At 37.3% G+C, this 16,589-nt stretch overlaps 1 protein-coding gene across 2 annotated transcripts in view; it reads right to left on the bottom strand.

Annotated features, from left to right (window-relative positions):
* ttyh3a (tweety family member 3a) overlaps window positions 1–16,589 on the bottom strand; it is a 23,187-nt gene continuing 6,598 nt past the window's right edge. Inside the window, exons 3-15 of one of the 2 annotated variants that reach the window (XM_044099433.1) lie at window positions 16,457–16,568; window positions 16,080–16,300; window positions 14,711–14,806; window positions 14,008–14,080; window positions 13,241–13,316; window positions 10,270–10,325; window positions 9,042–9,134; window positions 8,281–8,373; window positions 7,170–7,306; window positions 5,897–6,070; window positions 4,344–4,419; window positions 3,831–3,932; window positions 1,625–1,758 (exon numbers count right to left, since the gene is read on the bottom strand). In XM_044099433.1, the coding sequence (XP_043955368.1) occupies window positions 3,852–3,932; window positions 4,344–4,419; window positions 5,897–6,070; window positions 7,170–7,306; window positions 8,281–8,373; window positions 9,042–9,134; window positions 10,270–10,325; window positions 13,241–13,316; window positions 14,008–14,080; window positions 14,711–14,806; window positions 16,080–16,300; window positions 16,457–16,568 (1,288 nt within the window). In that variant the 3' untranslated portion in view covers window positions 1,625–1,758; window positions 3,831–3,851. Of the gene's footprint in view, window positions 1,759–3,830; window positions 3,933–4,343; window positions 4,420–5,896; window positions 6,071–7,169; window positions 7,307–8,280; window positions 8,374–9,041; window positions 9,135–10,269; window positions 10,326–13,240; window positions 13,317–14,007; window positions 14,081–14,710; window positions 14,807–16,079; window positions 16,301–16,456; window positions 16,569–16,589 lie in introns of both variants that reach the window. The other variant, XM_044099434.1, reaches the window with a different exon arrangement.

Genomic DNA, 16,589 nt, shown 5'->3' on the forward strand with positions numbered 1-16,589 from the left:
TTCAGTTAAAGTTCCTTTAATTTCAAAACACAGCATTCAAGCTTCAACATGACCACAACCTTTACAAGAACACATTACAAAATGATGTATAAAAAAACAAGTCTATTACACAAAAGAAGAAGAAAAAAAAGACAAATCTATTCATATTTACATATTTTTTTAAAAAGTAAAATGAAGAAATGCCTTAAAATGAATCACAGGCCTTCTAAAGAAAGGAAAAAAATAAAGATTTCAGAGTCGGAAATGTTTTGTAATCATCTTTACCTGTACATTATAAAATGATCAATACTACTACTACAAAAAAGAAAACAAAAACCCAGACTGCATCAGTGAATTATCAAAGAAAAAGAATATTTTGAAAAACTCAGGCTCATTTCTTGTTTTACAGCCACTCGGGAGCTGTTGGTTGGAAAAAAAAAACAAACAAAAAAAAAATCTAAAAAGTTACTAAGATACTAAAAGATTTGTGCTTAAGTTGTTGGCACAGTCTCAACATCACTTCTTACACAGATCACATCTTAAGAAGCAAGCAGAGGCAGCTGAAATACAAAACAACTCACTCCACATTTGAAGGTTCGTCATGCTGCAACAGATTATTTTCATAAAAAGAATTTCAATTTTTTATTTATTTTTTCACAGAAAGTTGAAGATTTCACAATCCTTTCACAGCACCCACTACTTTCTCTGAGTATTATATAAATGCTAAAACACATTTGAGGCACGGCATTGCAAATGCATTACATTTCCTCCAGAAAAGCCTCTGGAGAAAAAGCCATTTTTATCAAGTCGAAACTCCTACTGGGATGATTACTGCTGCATTCCTTTTTTGTGTGAACAGTTTGAACCACAGAGAGCATTACAGGCAGTTAAGATACAGGGAACTCCCACTTATCCTTAAACCCTTGAAGTTTAAGGGCAACTTCAAGGATAACTGTGTCTTTTTCATAGTCATCTGCTGGAAAATTAATTTACAACTTGTTGTTTCATTCAACCAAATAAAACACGCGTCAGGTCAGAGATTCACAAGTGAGCAGCAACTGCTGTGAAACGGGGCACATTGTAATATATGTATGTATATTTAAAAAAAAAATCAACTAATAAGAAGAAAGAAACAAGACTGTGGTCAAACATGCAATACCACAGAAAAACTGGTCCCAGACAACAGATTTAAGACAGAATGTCACTATAAGCCAAGTGTGTTAGTGTGTGCTGGATGTGCCACAAGTACAGTACGATTCAAGCTCCAAAAACAGTAGAGTCTTAACAAGCTAAAGTTAATCTAATCAATGGAACAAGTAGATCTCAGCTGAGTGTGAAAGATCATATCTACAGATTCCAGAGTAAACACAGAGTATGTTACAGTACTTAAACCGCCATGTTTGATATCACCATGAATTATAGCTAAAAATCATTCAAGTCCATTGGATCAGCTCAGGAGTTCAGTTGCAGCACCCTTAGTGATCCGTGCAAAGATAAACAATGGAGTGTGTATCTGTACTTCTGACTCACAGTTTGCAATCTGATGCATGTCCTCTGGTTCTGCTTCAGCCAAGCAGGAGAAAGCATGTTTGGTTCAAATAAACTGATACAGAGAAAACAAGCAGGAAGCAGAAGAAATGGGACTGATCAGTTGAGGAGAGGCTTCAGAGATGTGCAGCGTTGCAGACTGGTGGAGAGTGGAGAGACTTAATGAGCAGGAGGGTTGTTGGGATCGGGTCGACTGTTGGCCAAGTACTTTGCCCGCATGCTTGAGGTGTACTGTAAAGAAGAACCAGAAGAAAATAGGTCATTGTTTTACTCTTTATACATGCATACATAGAAAAGGTAAAAAAAAATAAAAAATTTGTCTGGTCTGAAAAAAACAAACTACAAAATCTAATGTAGGACTTTCTCATTCAACAGCAACACACTGTTTTTATAGACAGAAGGAGATTTTTGGAGCTCTTATGAATGAAAAAAATGCATGAATTTAACTAAATATTAAATATTAGATTACAGGAAAGAACTCTAAAAAAACAAAGGAAAAACAACACTAAAAAGAGAAAATCCTGCACAGACCATCTTTCATTAGGGACAACACAATCACAGAAAGATTTACAGGAGACAAATAAAAGGAACAGTCAAAATAACCCTGCTGTAGTTTGAATGGTTTTGCTTCCTGTTGCGTGTAGACCAACAGAGCCAGACATTTATATACAGGTGGAACGGATCCATGCATGTACGGATGCGAGGAAAACGAGCAAGACAGGGGCTGCATTTCACTCCTATGGAGGAAACCATCTTGGATGCATTTAGGTTTAGATGTATTTTATACCAAGTAAAAAAAAAAAAAAAAAAGAAAACACCAGAACTTCCTCTTTTCTATATCAACTTAACTGCGTAATGCAGATAATGGAAGTTACTACAACTTCATGGTCTGCATGTTTTTATTACTTGCACTACAGGAAAGAGAATGATAGAATCTTGCACACATTGTTATTGTAGTGGCACTCTAGCCAGGTCTCTATTTTAGTCTCAAGACCAGATATTTAAAGTTTTGGTTTTATCTAGATATCTGACATGCTGGACTTGTATATTTTTTCATGAAATGAAGAGAATAGCTGCAACAGTCTTTTGTGTAAAACTACTGGCTGCATTCAAATTCCTCAAATAAAAATTTTCATTTTGAAAATGTCCACATCATCACCTGGGCCCCATGTGGCGAGAATGAGAAGATGAGAGGGATGACAAAACAAAATGGAGAAACACTTCTGTGTTTCTGTGTGGATGTTTTTCTCTGTATTAGAGAAAGAGTCCTCCACCTCCACTCACTCTGCCTGCAGCTAATGCCAAGTTCATTAATGGCAAAAAAAAGTCAGACTAAAGAAAAATTTTGCTGAATTAAATGTGACTTTATGCTTTCACCCATGCATTATTTAAACAAAATAAACATAACATTAAAGTCAATCATATTGAGGACCAAAAATGCAACAATTAGATCAAGAAAAAAAATCTGTATGACATGTATATTGTGATAAAAACTGAAAATACAGTAAGTTAATGAGTACTTATATTTTTATGCAGTTAAATACTCCAACAATTTATATAGCCGATAAAAAATAAAATGTAAAATCATTATGCTATAAAAAATTTATTATTCAGTATTTCATACTTGTGGTTTACAACAGTTTTTTCTCACCTATTTAAATGACTCAACAGGGAAAAAGGTGAGGGATCTGAATAATAAAATATTCAATGAGCCACAATGAAGGCTGCAATCAATTCATAATGGGCAATGGCACAGCAAAAATACAAAATAATAAAAACAAAAACTCTGCACGATTTTAATATAATTTAAAACTTAAGGGATGATTTCCACATTGAGTTATCCAATTCTAATTTACCAGAATACCAAAATAAACATAAATCCATTCTTTTTTTCTTAAGTGGAAACGCTCATTTAGTTATTAAATTGGAGCATTTTTGGCCCTCAATAAAAGTACTCAAGAAAATAAAAGTCATAAAAATGCTGGAAGGGATTTATAATTTCACCACTGATTCATACACTACAGTGACTCGGGGAAGAATTGCAGCTTCATATGTTCCTGTTGGTTTGGGAGGGGGAGGCAAACATGCAGCCCAGGGGGGACGGGATACAAACATCAGATTAGACACCAGGTATGACAGCAGAGAAGAGAGGGTGGGGTACATGAGGGGGGAGGTTTCCATAAAATCCCACCGCTGGGACCTTAGAATGGGGTCAGCAAAGCCAGAACTCTGGGAGGTGACACAGAGGGAGGACAGGCCAGCAGGTGTGGGGAGGCGGGCGGGCGGGCGGCCATGTTCTGTACCTGTTAGTAAAGCAGATGAAGTTACCAAAACGATCTTGAACTCTCCGAGGGCTTTAACTGCCAGCAGTGACCGCTGTTACTGTCCGCGGGAGTCAAATACAACTGGATGGGTTCGCAGAGAAAGAACGACAAGAAGAGAGTACAGAGCAGATGCACAAAGCAGTGTCCAGGTCCAAGCAGACACACAGACACGAGGGAGAGCAGGGTTTCTAGAGGAGGGGTCAAGACCGGGGCGTGTCGGAGCTAAATAACTCAGGTCAACTCTGAACTCTTTACCGGAAGCGAACCGAAACAATCCTGAACACAGGAGGGAACCTTAGAGGTCTGTTTGATGAAGCTTACTTAGAAAGACAGCATGGCTCATATGTTTGATGGATGTGAATGATTCCTAAGGGCTGAGGGGCAAAATACACACCACACCTGCTTAAAGGTCACTACAGTTGCTGTTACTTATTAAGATATTGGAGGATAATGATGTGTACAAAAAAAAAAAAAAAGAAAACAAAAACTTACAGAGGGAGGAGGAGACTCGCGTCCGATCAGCGGCGTGTTTTCACAGCGAGAATTCTGGAAGTTGGAGTTCTGAGCCCTGCAAAATAACACACACACACATCAAATACACAACCTCATATGGTAACCCTTAAAAATCTGAACAACTTATTTAAAATGCAGGTCTTTGTGATATGAAAGAGGAGACAATAATGCATCAGTTCAGATTTTTTTCAATTATTGCTGCTGTCAGAAACCTTGCATCTTCAAAAATATATGTTTTCAGGAAATTAAATGTAAATCCATACTATTTAATCAAAATTGCTCTTTTAGATAGCTTAAATTAAACCTCCAACATACATGATCACTAGAGCTGATTTTTATAACAATTACAAAGTTTTGTCTGACAGTAAAAATAAAGCTTTAAAACTCAGATGAAAATGCAAACATTTTAAAATGAAAAAAGAAAGCTGCAATATTTCTCAAAGACAAATATTAATACTTTGTGTTCACATTTCTCCAACTTTAATCATCATCTCAAACTACTCAGTTTTATTTAGGTGAACAATGAAAGAATGAAAACTCTCATCTTTGTGGTAGATTGCTGAAGGCTTTGAGCCAAATCAGAGCAATATTTAGAACTGCATTGGTGAAATCCTCAGTTTCATCTAAATATAAGTAAGGCCAGAGGATGATGCAGTCACCATCACCTTTTCCAGTGGGTATTGTCTTCTTTTGGTGGCACTCAATTTTAAAATTGTGGCCCAAACCTTACAACTACAGTAGGCTTCATCAGACCATGACATATTAGCCTACAAAGGTTTGAGTGAAACTAACCAGGGCTGGATGTCTTCTTCTGAAGAAAATATTTCTTGCAAACCTAATCTTTAGTTCACAAGAATAGAGGAGATTTTTACTAAACAAATACTTGGAAATCCCTGCAGCTCCTTCCTTGCTGCTGTCGCTCTCACCAGTTTCAGTCTTGCTTTTTCATCAGTTTCAGAAAGACATCCCTTTTTTTCTTTTCGCCAATTTTAGGTGGATGACTTTGGTATTAAGATCAACAAAGTATTAGTTTAACACGATGCATATTTATGCCACAAGGTTACTACTGCTGTTTTACCCTGGAGATTTTATTTTCCATTTATGCAGAAAATATAAAGTCTTGTTATTAACATCACAAAATGTCAGTAGTGTAAATTTTTGTATACGTGCACATATGGATTTTAAAGAGAAAAGGCATTAAACTTTGCTTCCACCAAGGTTTTGTACAAAGTTAGAAACTGAAATATCCCCATCCCCCAGTTTCATTAGCATGAAGCCTCAGAGAGCTTTGGGTTTCACAACCATCACAGCTGGAGAGAAACAGCTGCATCTGCTGACTATGGGGGGAACTAAGCTTCTCTCTGGGGTCACATAAACTTCCTCTCGACAACAAGAGGAAATAAAAAAATAATAAAAAAATAAATCTTTCTTAATGTGCAGAGCTAAGAACATGGCATGCAAATACATTGTCAACCACTTCTGCTTTCAGTTACAGTCGTTTGTTGCATGGCTTTAGCCAGGTGGGACCTTACATGTACTCTGTGACCGGAGCGTTGCTGACGGTGTGGGCCGTGGCAGGAATTGACGTCTCACTCCCATAGCTGCTGCCACAGCTGTACAGGCTGGGCATGTGGACCCGGTACAGGCTGTCATGGGTCTGCCGCCCGCCGGGGCTCAGAGACTCATCTACACTGTCCTCATCGCTCCTGCAGAAACAAAAAAAAAAAATTTTATAAGACCACCAGGGGGCGCCTCTGATCTACCTCGATGATGACGATAGAGTAAAAACTTGCCACACAGTCACGTTTTCCCTCCTGCGACTTTTAGCCTTTTTAGATTAAACCCCCCACCCCCAAAAAACAAAAAAACAAGCAAGGTGCAGAATTACAAAAACATCATGTGTAAAAATATACCAATGCAGTTTATTCTGTTTCAACTAAAATGATCACAGCAAATATCTTTCGCTTCTGCTAAGATAACAATTTGGAACCAACACTATTAGAAAAATAAAAATAGTGCACATCTCCCCCCTGGAGTTCATGCCCACCACCTGCTTGACTTCCACCATACCATATTCATGACATCACTGCATTTATTATACTTCCCTAATGGATTTCATCACACATGCATGTTGGGAGTTGATTCCAAACAGCATAATTATGGCTCAAAACCCTAAAGAAATGTTGGTCTTGCTTGTAAATCCCAGTCATAACTGGCCCCTGTGCTGCGACTCCAGATGTGCTGAAATAATTAGCTTCCATGCTTCATTATGACTCGACTGCTGAACAAGCTTAGTGGGGAACACTGGAAACAACAGACTGGTAAAAGCGTAAGATTTGCTTTGTGACAGGAAGCACCAGCTGAGATAAAACTGATGAACAACCCTCCTCCTTTGATAAGGAGTAATCAGTTAATTATGTGAGGAAGCTGGAACTATTTTCCAAGTAGAAACTCTGCAGTCATTCTCCTAATGGGAGAAAGAAATCTGAATAATGTTACATTTTTACTGAAGATCAAGTGAAAGGTTGTGATAGATTTTGGTCAACATGGCCCAATTAGGTGAAGAAAGCAGCTGGAGTCTACTGGGCCAGATGAATTTTTGTCTTCAGATCATTCTGGTACAAGGCTTAAAGAAAAAAAAAAAAAAACCCTAAAAAGCCAGATTTTTTTTAAACATAAATAATTAATCAGTTTTCCTTTTGAATTATTAATCACACCATATACAACTCTGAGTATAAGTTTGGCATAAAAGCTTTTGGACGGCCACGTTTATCAAACTTTCCACAAAGGCAGTAGATATCTCACCGCTTGCCGCGCCAGGTGTGAGGCACGCTGCAGACGATGGAGCTGAACATGAGCGCAGTCACGAAGGAGAAGAGCAAGAGGTAGATGAGGCCTTCCAGTCCGTCGTAGCACAGTCCTGTCATGCCCTGAACATAGTCCTGCAAGACAAATTCAGCCTACAGTCAAATCCCTACAGGAAGCGTCAAGCTCGAACCCTGTGGGACAAATCCGACCCGCCATAACTTTTTATGTAGTCCTCCAAACTCTAAAGCACGGGTGTTCACACTTTTTGTCACGTGAACCCCAAAATGGTCACCTCAAAAATCCTCGTGGGCCAAGGAAAGTATAATTTTTAAAGACTAAAATCCCCAAAATGTAGTTTTCATTCTTAAACTTACTCAACAATAAACTAAGCATGCGTTTTTAAATTGATTTCTTTGCATGAATGGAATTGTAGATACAAAAGTTAAAATGTTTTTTTATTGTTAAATGAAAAGCATCCAGTTTGCTCATTATTTTGGGGTTAACTAAAGATAACCAAAAAAATTAAAAAATAAACTAAAATCAGTCCACCGGCCTCAAACTGCCCCCGGTCCACACCTTGAACATCCTTGCTCTAGAGAGAGATGTAAATAGCCTTTAAGATATGGTTTAAGATAACACTGTTTGCCTAAATATCATTTTATTAATAAAATTAAAGCAGTTTTATCTATATTCTGCCAGACTACATCAATGTGAAAAAAGTTAAATGTTATTTAACTTTAAGAATAACTGTTAACATTAATTCATATTTTAACAGTTTAATTGTGGTTTCATTGATAGATTTTGCTACCACCTATCCTTTTAGTGTATTCATGATTTTGATGTGGCCTGAAATGAAAACTTGATATATACATGAATATACCAAGAAAGCTGTATAAAAATGGTTTTAACTTCAAATGATTTTGGATGTGCATCCTGGGACTTATGAATTGGTACAGGACACCAAAATGTAACTAGAGCGAAAACTCAGACATCAAAGATGGGTTCCTTTATACAAGTTAGCTGCTGTAAAAACTGCCTGAACGAATCAGTTTCCTGCTCAGAGCAGGGCCACAATGAGATGGTGTCTCGGCTTGTCGTCTCTGCTCACCATGTGCAGGCTGCGACAGTCCACCAGCGCTGTGAGCTGATGAAGGCTGATCTCAGTGGTGTTCAGAACCCCCTGAATCTCTTCCAAACTTCCCTGGGAAGAAATGGAGAAAAAAAAAGAAAAACAGCATAATTGAACAGCTGAAACACCAAGAAAGTCAGAAATATCCAAAGTTAACACGATAAGCTAAGAAACCTGAGCAACATTTTTCTGTTCTTGCTTGCTAAACAACTCAAACACTCAGGAATGGAAGCATAAAAGCTGCAGATGTAAAACGGAAGAGAGTCATTTCTCTATTATTTATTCACAGCACATTTATCTGGGAACAGCCTTTCATAAATATACAGCAGTAAGAGCTGAAAAGCAGATTTTAATTCATGATAATTTTAATAGACTGCCTCCATTTTTCCTCTAGTCAACATTTTATCTCCATCTTCAGCTGGAAACAGCTTGCCTGACAAAATAATTTGAACAACCTCAGCACATTTCTCTGTGCACGTCAGTGAAGAGGGAAACATACCCCACTGTGTTCCCAACGTCAGCTCTCATTCATGCCGCCATCAACAGACTAAAAACCAGCAATAGACAATACCAACGCTGTGTGGGCAAGGCCCAGTGAAAGCCTAATGCAGCTAAATGGACATAAAGCAGGTCCCAGGTGTGCCATCAGCTGATGGTTAGGATGGACAGGTCCAGCTCCCCGTCTGCAGCTCAGTCTGATTCCTTTCACCAAGACATAGTTTCAGCCCCTCATATCTTACCCTGGTCTGTTTGTATTCTCTGGTGGCAGAGCGCAGCAGCTCAGACACGTCGTCCTGCATCTCCACTAATGCTTTATGGCTCCCTGAAAGCCTCTGAAAAAGAAAATAATTGACATAGTGAGTGACGACCATGTGCAAATAAAAGTTTTACAATTCTTAGAAATATCACTAAGAACTTTCAGCGGCCATTTCCATTTTGCTTCTATAAGTTAAAAGTAGTTAAAAGCACAAAGCCATCTATACTCTGATATATGAACACTCCGATAACAATGGATGCCCTTGACATCAGAAGCACTCAAAGGTTTTGACTTATTGATGTGGGCCAAACATATAAGATCAAGATAATCCATTTTGAGAAATAAGTCTGACATCAACAGGAAGATTCCACAGAAACACGGCAAAGCTTTGAGTTGAAGGTTTTTCTCCAAAGTTAAAATATGCAAGAACATTTCTACAGGCTGAAGCTAAACATTTTCATTTAAACTTTTAGATCAGAGCTCAGTGCAGGAGGCAGCGGATCCAATGGAGACGCCATTAGGAGGCTTAGATAAGAGGAAGATCACCCTCTAGAGAATCTAAGACTGAAAGGCATGGCAGACTTCAAAGGGAACAGGTCACAAAAAAAGAAAGGGAAAATTTTAAAATGGCAAAAACAAAATAAACAAAACAAGTGTCATGTACTCAAATAGCTCACTGGAGATCATAATAAGGAAGTAGAAGTACTGCTTTCTGTTTTTGAAAAAGCTTTGTCTTTATTCTTTTTATAAACGGAACGTCACAAAATGGAGGAAATTGTGTGTTTGGATCGATGCAACACCCAACACCTAGTAGAGATCAATAAAAGTTTTCATTTGAATCAAGTTTGTTATTTGGAGGTGCTGCATTTGTTTTTCTTCTTGATCATAAAATAAAAACTATTATTCAAGAAAATAACAAATTAATTATGCTGTTCTAGAAATGTCTTTGTACAGACTGTGCTGGTGTGCAAACAAATGTTTAATGAGTACAGTTTGCACAGACTCAATCCTATTAGCATGGATGCATGCTGTGGTGCATCAGATGAACTCCCTGAGAAAGGAACGCACTGAACTGCTGCAGAGGGATGAAAAAAAAACCTTGCTAAACAAAGTAGGTTTTGTTGTCATCCCTTAGATTTGAGCTGTAAACACATTAAGCTAATATTTCAGAGTAAACAAATTCGCAGTAGTAAAATGCAAGTGCAACAAACCTGCTGGAAGGGGTTGGTTTGCTCCGGACTGCAGCTAAGGTAGTACTGGAGGATCTCTGAGAGGAACAGAGTCAAGAACATGTTAGAGAAGCATACATTTATTCTGATTTGACTGAGACAACATAATTACCATTTTAGCAATTTCTCCATTATTGTTCAGTCCAATGACTGTCAATTGGTTGTCATTAATTTACTAAACAAGCCAATTGAAGGCATTTTTCATGGTAAATATCTGTGAAAACTGCCCATCACTACTGCTATAAGTTTAACAGAAGGTCACAAAACACAGTGGAAATTCCTGAATCTACTTCAACCCACTTCAGATAGATTTCATGCAAAGGCAGAGTTGCAGCATTGATGGAGTTTAATCTGCTTGTGCTGAAACAAAGAAGGTTTTATAAATAAAGAAATGGCATGTGAGAGGAGAGGGGGAGGTAAATGCAAAACAAATGAACAGGAAGCAGAAAAACATTAATTCAGAGACTATTTTCACCTTTAATATATTTTGAGAAAATGTTACCCAGACAAGGTTCTGTTTTCTGTCCTTAAAGTTTTGTTGAAACACAGAAAACGCCCATTCCGTTATCTTGTGACTTGTCACAGCTTGCAACAAGTCAGTACCAATATAACTATGAACGAGACAATCCTGAACTCTCAAACCTTAGAAAAGATACATAAACGTTAAATGAACTACTTCAAATCCCTGTAGCTAATACAGACCCAGTGAGAAGTGCAGGTGTAATTCCTCCTACAGCACACAGCTTTGTAAAAACACCAAAACCCGTTACATCATCAGTGCTGTTATTGCCGTTTTAAGACCAAACTTGGACTCTGCTCCGAGTACAAAGTGAACCAAAGTGGATTAGAATTATTAGAGGCTAAGACTTGCGATCACCACGCACTTCCGTCAATGAGGAATCCTTCACGTCTGACTCAGAAGTACTGCGACACAGAGCCAAGCTGTGAACACCACCGTCACCAAACTGACACATAACGTTGGTGACATTCAAACTCTCTGCTGAGTCAGGAAATTTATTTTCACCCAACACAACTGAACGCCCGTGGAATGTTTCCGACACAGGAAGGAAAAACACACGCACAGGTCTCCATTAGCTCAGCTGACGGGCAAGAACATTAGGAAGAGCAGATTCTCTGATCTCGGTGAATGTTGCTTTGGACACCTAGACCTCTTGTAACTTATTAATAGTGCTGTTAATGATAAAATAAGCAGCTAAACAGCATATTAACAATGGTCCACATAATAATCCAGTGCAAATACTCACCGACTTCTAAAACTGTGCCACTTGAGAACTTCTGAGTAGAATATATTTTCAGAAAGACATTTCTTTAAGCTAATATGTAAAATGTGTATATTTTTTGTACAGTTTTGATTTAATCACTGCTCTAATTATTCCTTTAGTAACTAGCCTTTCTTTTTAGTCTATACACGCCATGTAATGATTAATCTATTACTAAAACAGTTACCAATTATTTGGATTATTGATTTATCATGATTAATCCCTAAAAGATGGACAAATGGATGGAAAAATGGATGACGTGACAAATGGACGAACTAATAGTGAAACAGACAGATGGGAACAATCTTTAGACAATAGTATTGTCTCATCGTCTTAAATTTGTTTCCGTCTTCAGAAAACTTTATTGGCTTTTTTATGATCGGTTTGCTAATCTCTGCTGTCTTTAAATATGCGGTCATTAAAAAAAACCCATCTGGCGCTGAAGTATCAAATGAGCTGGCTGAGCAACACTGAGATTCATTGGAGTAGCTGTTTAGATGATTTGTGTTTTATTTTTAACTTCATGAAATTTTTGAAGACTGGCAATCAGAATAACTAAGGAAAGAATCAGCTAAACCACCTTCATCCCAATTGTTGAAGCAAACAAATCACAAAATGCAGATAGTTTTAGGTGTATAGAGTAAGGATTTGGGTTCTTTAACCCAGATTATAAAGCTGCAAGACAGGTAGGACAAGAGAATGTGACGTAAAATAATATTTCTTGGAACACATGTTTAACAATGTGTAGCAACAGAAAGTGCTAAATCAAATAGCGTAGTAAAACACTGCTACTATCAGGGTTTCTGATGAAAACAGAGAAAAGCGAAAGCTGATGAAGGGAAGAAAAAAATATTCTGAGTTTAACACTTGTATGGCTAAGTGTTTTGTTGCGCATTGCAAAATTATAACATAGAATTAGTCCAAAAAAAAGTGTACTCTAAAAAAATTGTCAAAAACAGGAAATTATAATAGCGAATGTAGAAAAAGTTGCATGAAGCTCAAACATAATTTCATCTTGGGCTTTAGGCAGAAAACATGTAAGAGCATAATTATAATACAGATTATTGAATAAATAGCAAATCTGTTCTTATAGCTCACTTTGCCTCAACAGCACAGTAATTACAGCCGACGTTTTAATTTCTGTTTGCTTTCATTCAGCTGCTATCATATTTTAGAAGAAAGCAGGAAAGAGCTCATTTAGCTGAGCTGATGTTCAGAAGGAACATTAAGCAATTTTATTTTAAAAACACCATTTTCATCTCCTGTCTTTGATCTCCTACTTTCCGGTGCACATTTCCCTCATACACAAACACAAGAAAACCCGGGGCTCTTTTATTGCTGTCCTGTGACATGCCTCCTGTCATGGAATGAATTGGAGACATTGCTACAGTGAGATGTGTTAGAGAGGCTTTTGTGCCATTTCCAATGGCAACCCATTCCCCCTTGACCTTTCTGCAGATGTGGCAGCAATTTTGGGGGGCTTTTTGTGGATGAAGAAAAAAGATGTCATCTTGTCTAATTACCACAGAACAATCAGGGGATTGAGAGGAAGAGATGAGATTCACCCATAATAAGACTCCCATTTAACAGATGATGGATTGTATTCCTAATTTTAAGACATGACTGCATGTTGTTTGTGTGTCTGAATCAAAATATAATAGAAGCCATCATACCTTTATCAATGACCCCATATTGGTCCACTACTGTGGTAACATATGTATCAGGAGCAAAGCAGAAGTCACTCGAGCTCTAAAAACAAGAAAATTCAGATCTGAAATTAGTCAATGATCAGCCTGAACAACACTAAAAGAAATTAATGTACATTAAAAATGCGGTAAGAAAAAGCTGGATCAATCTCAGCTGAAAATAATTTATTCATGCTAATTCAGGCACAAGAGCCAAAGATTATAAAGTGAATGCATAATTTCTTAATTTGCATAAATGAAAATCTATTTGCATCAATATTAAAACTAGACGTCCATTAAAGCTAGGTAATTGAAAACAGAAAACTGGATTCATAATGCTCTATTCTGCATTTTAGAACATTATATTCTCGCAACAAACAGCTTCCCCTTTAACACTACGCCTGCAGTTCTAATAACAGCTGCGAGGCTTCAATTACAGGCCTTAATCATTATTATTAGTCTTCAGGATTTCTGGAAAAAGCTAAGTGACCCAAAAAATGGACACAGGTGTTTATTAGAGCAACACCTATAACAAAATGTTTATGAAAAATGGCATTTGAGAAACATGTATTTATTCTGAGATTTAAAGTATAACGTCCAGGTTTATTATAGGTTTAAAGAATTTAACAGTCTATCGTTTGAGTGTTTCACTTCCCTTTCATCAAGATTCTAACAGAAAACCATATTGAACAATTACAAGTGTTAAACAGAGCAGTTCCACCAGGTAAACAAGATCATTCCCTGCAGACACTCACTGCAGAAACGGCCAGTTCCAGCCCCAGGGAGACCCAGCTGATAATAAGAGCTACGACACCAAACAACCACACCCTGTGGGAGGGAAGAGGAGGTCAGGAGAACACTTCAGCAGCATTAGACCATGAACTATTGCATCAAGAGGTACACTTCCAAATAGAGGCTTAACACAATAAAATTGATTAAATTACATGGTCAAACTGAACAGTTTCTGTGGTAATCTAACACAAGCCTCCAATTTAACAAACATAAATCTAAAATGTTTCTTGACCTTGACATCTGTGAAGTAAATACCAACACATTTCCGTTCTATTTTTAAAGAAAATAATTGTAATTATTGCTTAGGTATTTTCTTTAGGTTTCTGCAAAATTCAGGGCTACAATTTAAAAAAAAGAAGACTGAACATTTTTGTGAAAGATTTAAGAAATATTGACATTTTGACATAACATAAAGAATGAACACATAATTTTCTTTGTTAGTATTCATTTATCCAGAATTTAACATTAATTTATCTGAACTACTGTCATGCTAAGTTAGTTTTTGACAATATGAAGAAAATGCTCAAAAAAAAAAGAAAAGAAAAAAAAAAAACACTTACAAAAAGGAGCCATACAACCCCTGCAGCAGCAGAGGTCTTAGAAACTTGTTCTTTGTTAAAACAGATCAACAATGTGGGGAAACATTGACCAAATTATGACACTTACACTACAAGTATTCCCTTTGAGTTGCGAATGAGACCCAACAGAACGAGAAGGCAGATGAGAACATCAAAGAGTAGCAACGTGATGTATCCCAACCACCTGTGGAGAGAGTAATTTTTTTTTAATGCATTTTATTTTATCCTTGTATGACTGAGAAAACACATTTGTTGCATAAAACTATTCCGGCACACTAGGCAATTATCAATAAATAGTGATTGGTGCTTTTCAGATCCAATTATGCCAGTCTATAAAAATGTGCATGAAATGAATTCCTTGTGTTACTAATAAAGACAAGAATAAGATTTGAAGAATCTATCTCACTGTACAAAAAAAACAACCTAAAATCTACAAACATAGTGTTTTAATGCAAACTGTTTAATTGGCATTCAATCTTCATAGTGATGGGTAACAATCAGTTCCGGCTAAATTTAGGATTAATAAGAAAGCAACATTCAGAAAGGGAGGCTAATCTCAACAGAGGCTGTAGCCAACAATTCAAACAAAAATAAAGCAAAGCGTGAATCTCTTTAGAGGCACAGACATTTACTAACCCTATAATATATTAACAATTAGTCACTATCCATTATACAAAAGAAACAAAGAAAGTCTACGTTTTGTTTTGTGTTGAAGACGTCTTACCTTCAGTGATACTGCGACTTCAAAACCACTACACAGTCCTATTCACCCCTCAAACAGATGCTTTTTCTAATCAACAGTCCAGCCTGATAGCACTTATTTTCAGCTGTGTAGTCACATTGAAGTGCGCCATGAGTAGAAACAGAACCCTAATCTAGTAATGAGAATAGATTTAATTCCCTGTATTATAAGACAATTTTAATAAAACATACAAATTGTTGGTGAACAAAGAGCAAACTGCTGGCAGCTAAATATCAGGGACTAAATTTTCCCTTGAATGTGCAGCCGAGTGCCTACAATTACATAGCCAGTCCAAATAGTGTTATTTCTATTAACAATTTTTGCTGCACTTCCATACTTTTGGTATCATGTAAATGGCATCTGGCCAGATTTCCATTAGAGTATTTTTTATTACAAAATCTTTAAGCTTGCTGCAAGCTTAATGTTGCCTAATGATGTGGTGAAGTCATTTCTTATGATTTGTGCTGAAGTCATTTCTTATGATTTGTACTCCACATAAATTCCTTCTTTAGATTTCCAATAAACATCTAAACATAAACATTAAGAGACATTAAAAGAGTCCAACCACTCAAGATCATTTCACCAAAGCATTCAATATGAAAGGCAGATTGTGTTTCCACAGGGTTGTGCATTAATGTTTCAGTGTCTACACATAACGCTTAATAATAAAAAGATAACGTCTGCTGTTCTGTGGAGTGCACTATTACGGTCTTACCTATACCAGTCATACAGTTCGATGCTGGTGGACAAATCTTCCAGAGAAATTAGGTTGTTGTCCCAGAAAGGAACCTCTACCATCTGCCTGACCAGCTCATCCAGTTGGCCCTGCAGCTTTTGGATGATAGAGAGGTAGTCTGCATGCTGAGCATACTGGCCCTCAAGCTGTTGCAGATTTTTGTCCACTGTCTGGTTCAACGACGACGTACTATCATATACCTAGCATAAAACACATGAACATATGAGGACATGATTGTGTTCAGAGGGAAAAAATATTGGATTTCACAGCAAAGTTGAAATGAAACCACAGATGCTCAGAGCAGAAGAGTGTTGAATTATTTAGACACGTCCATATGACTGTCCTTGTGGTCTTACCAGCTTTTGGACTCCAGTGATTGTGCGGTTAGCATGGCGGAGGGAATACGTCAGTCGATTCACTCCATCGCAAGTCTCGCCATTCCCATAGAAACCAACAGCTATGCCAGCACTGAGGGGAGACAAAAAAGGA

This window comes from Gambusia affinis, linkage group LG19 (genome assembly GCF_019740435.1).
Source record: "Gambusia affinis linkage group LG19, SWU_Gaff_1.0, whole genome shotgun sequence".
NCBI lineage: Eukaryota > Metazoa > Chordata > Actinopteri > Cyprinodontiformes > Poeciliidae > Gambusia > Gambusia affinis.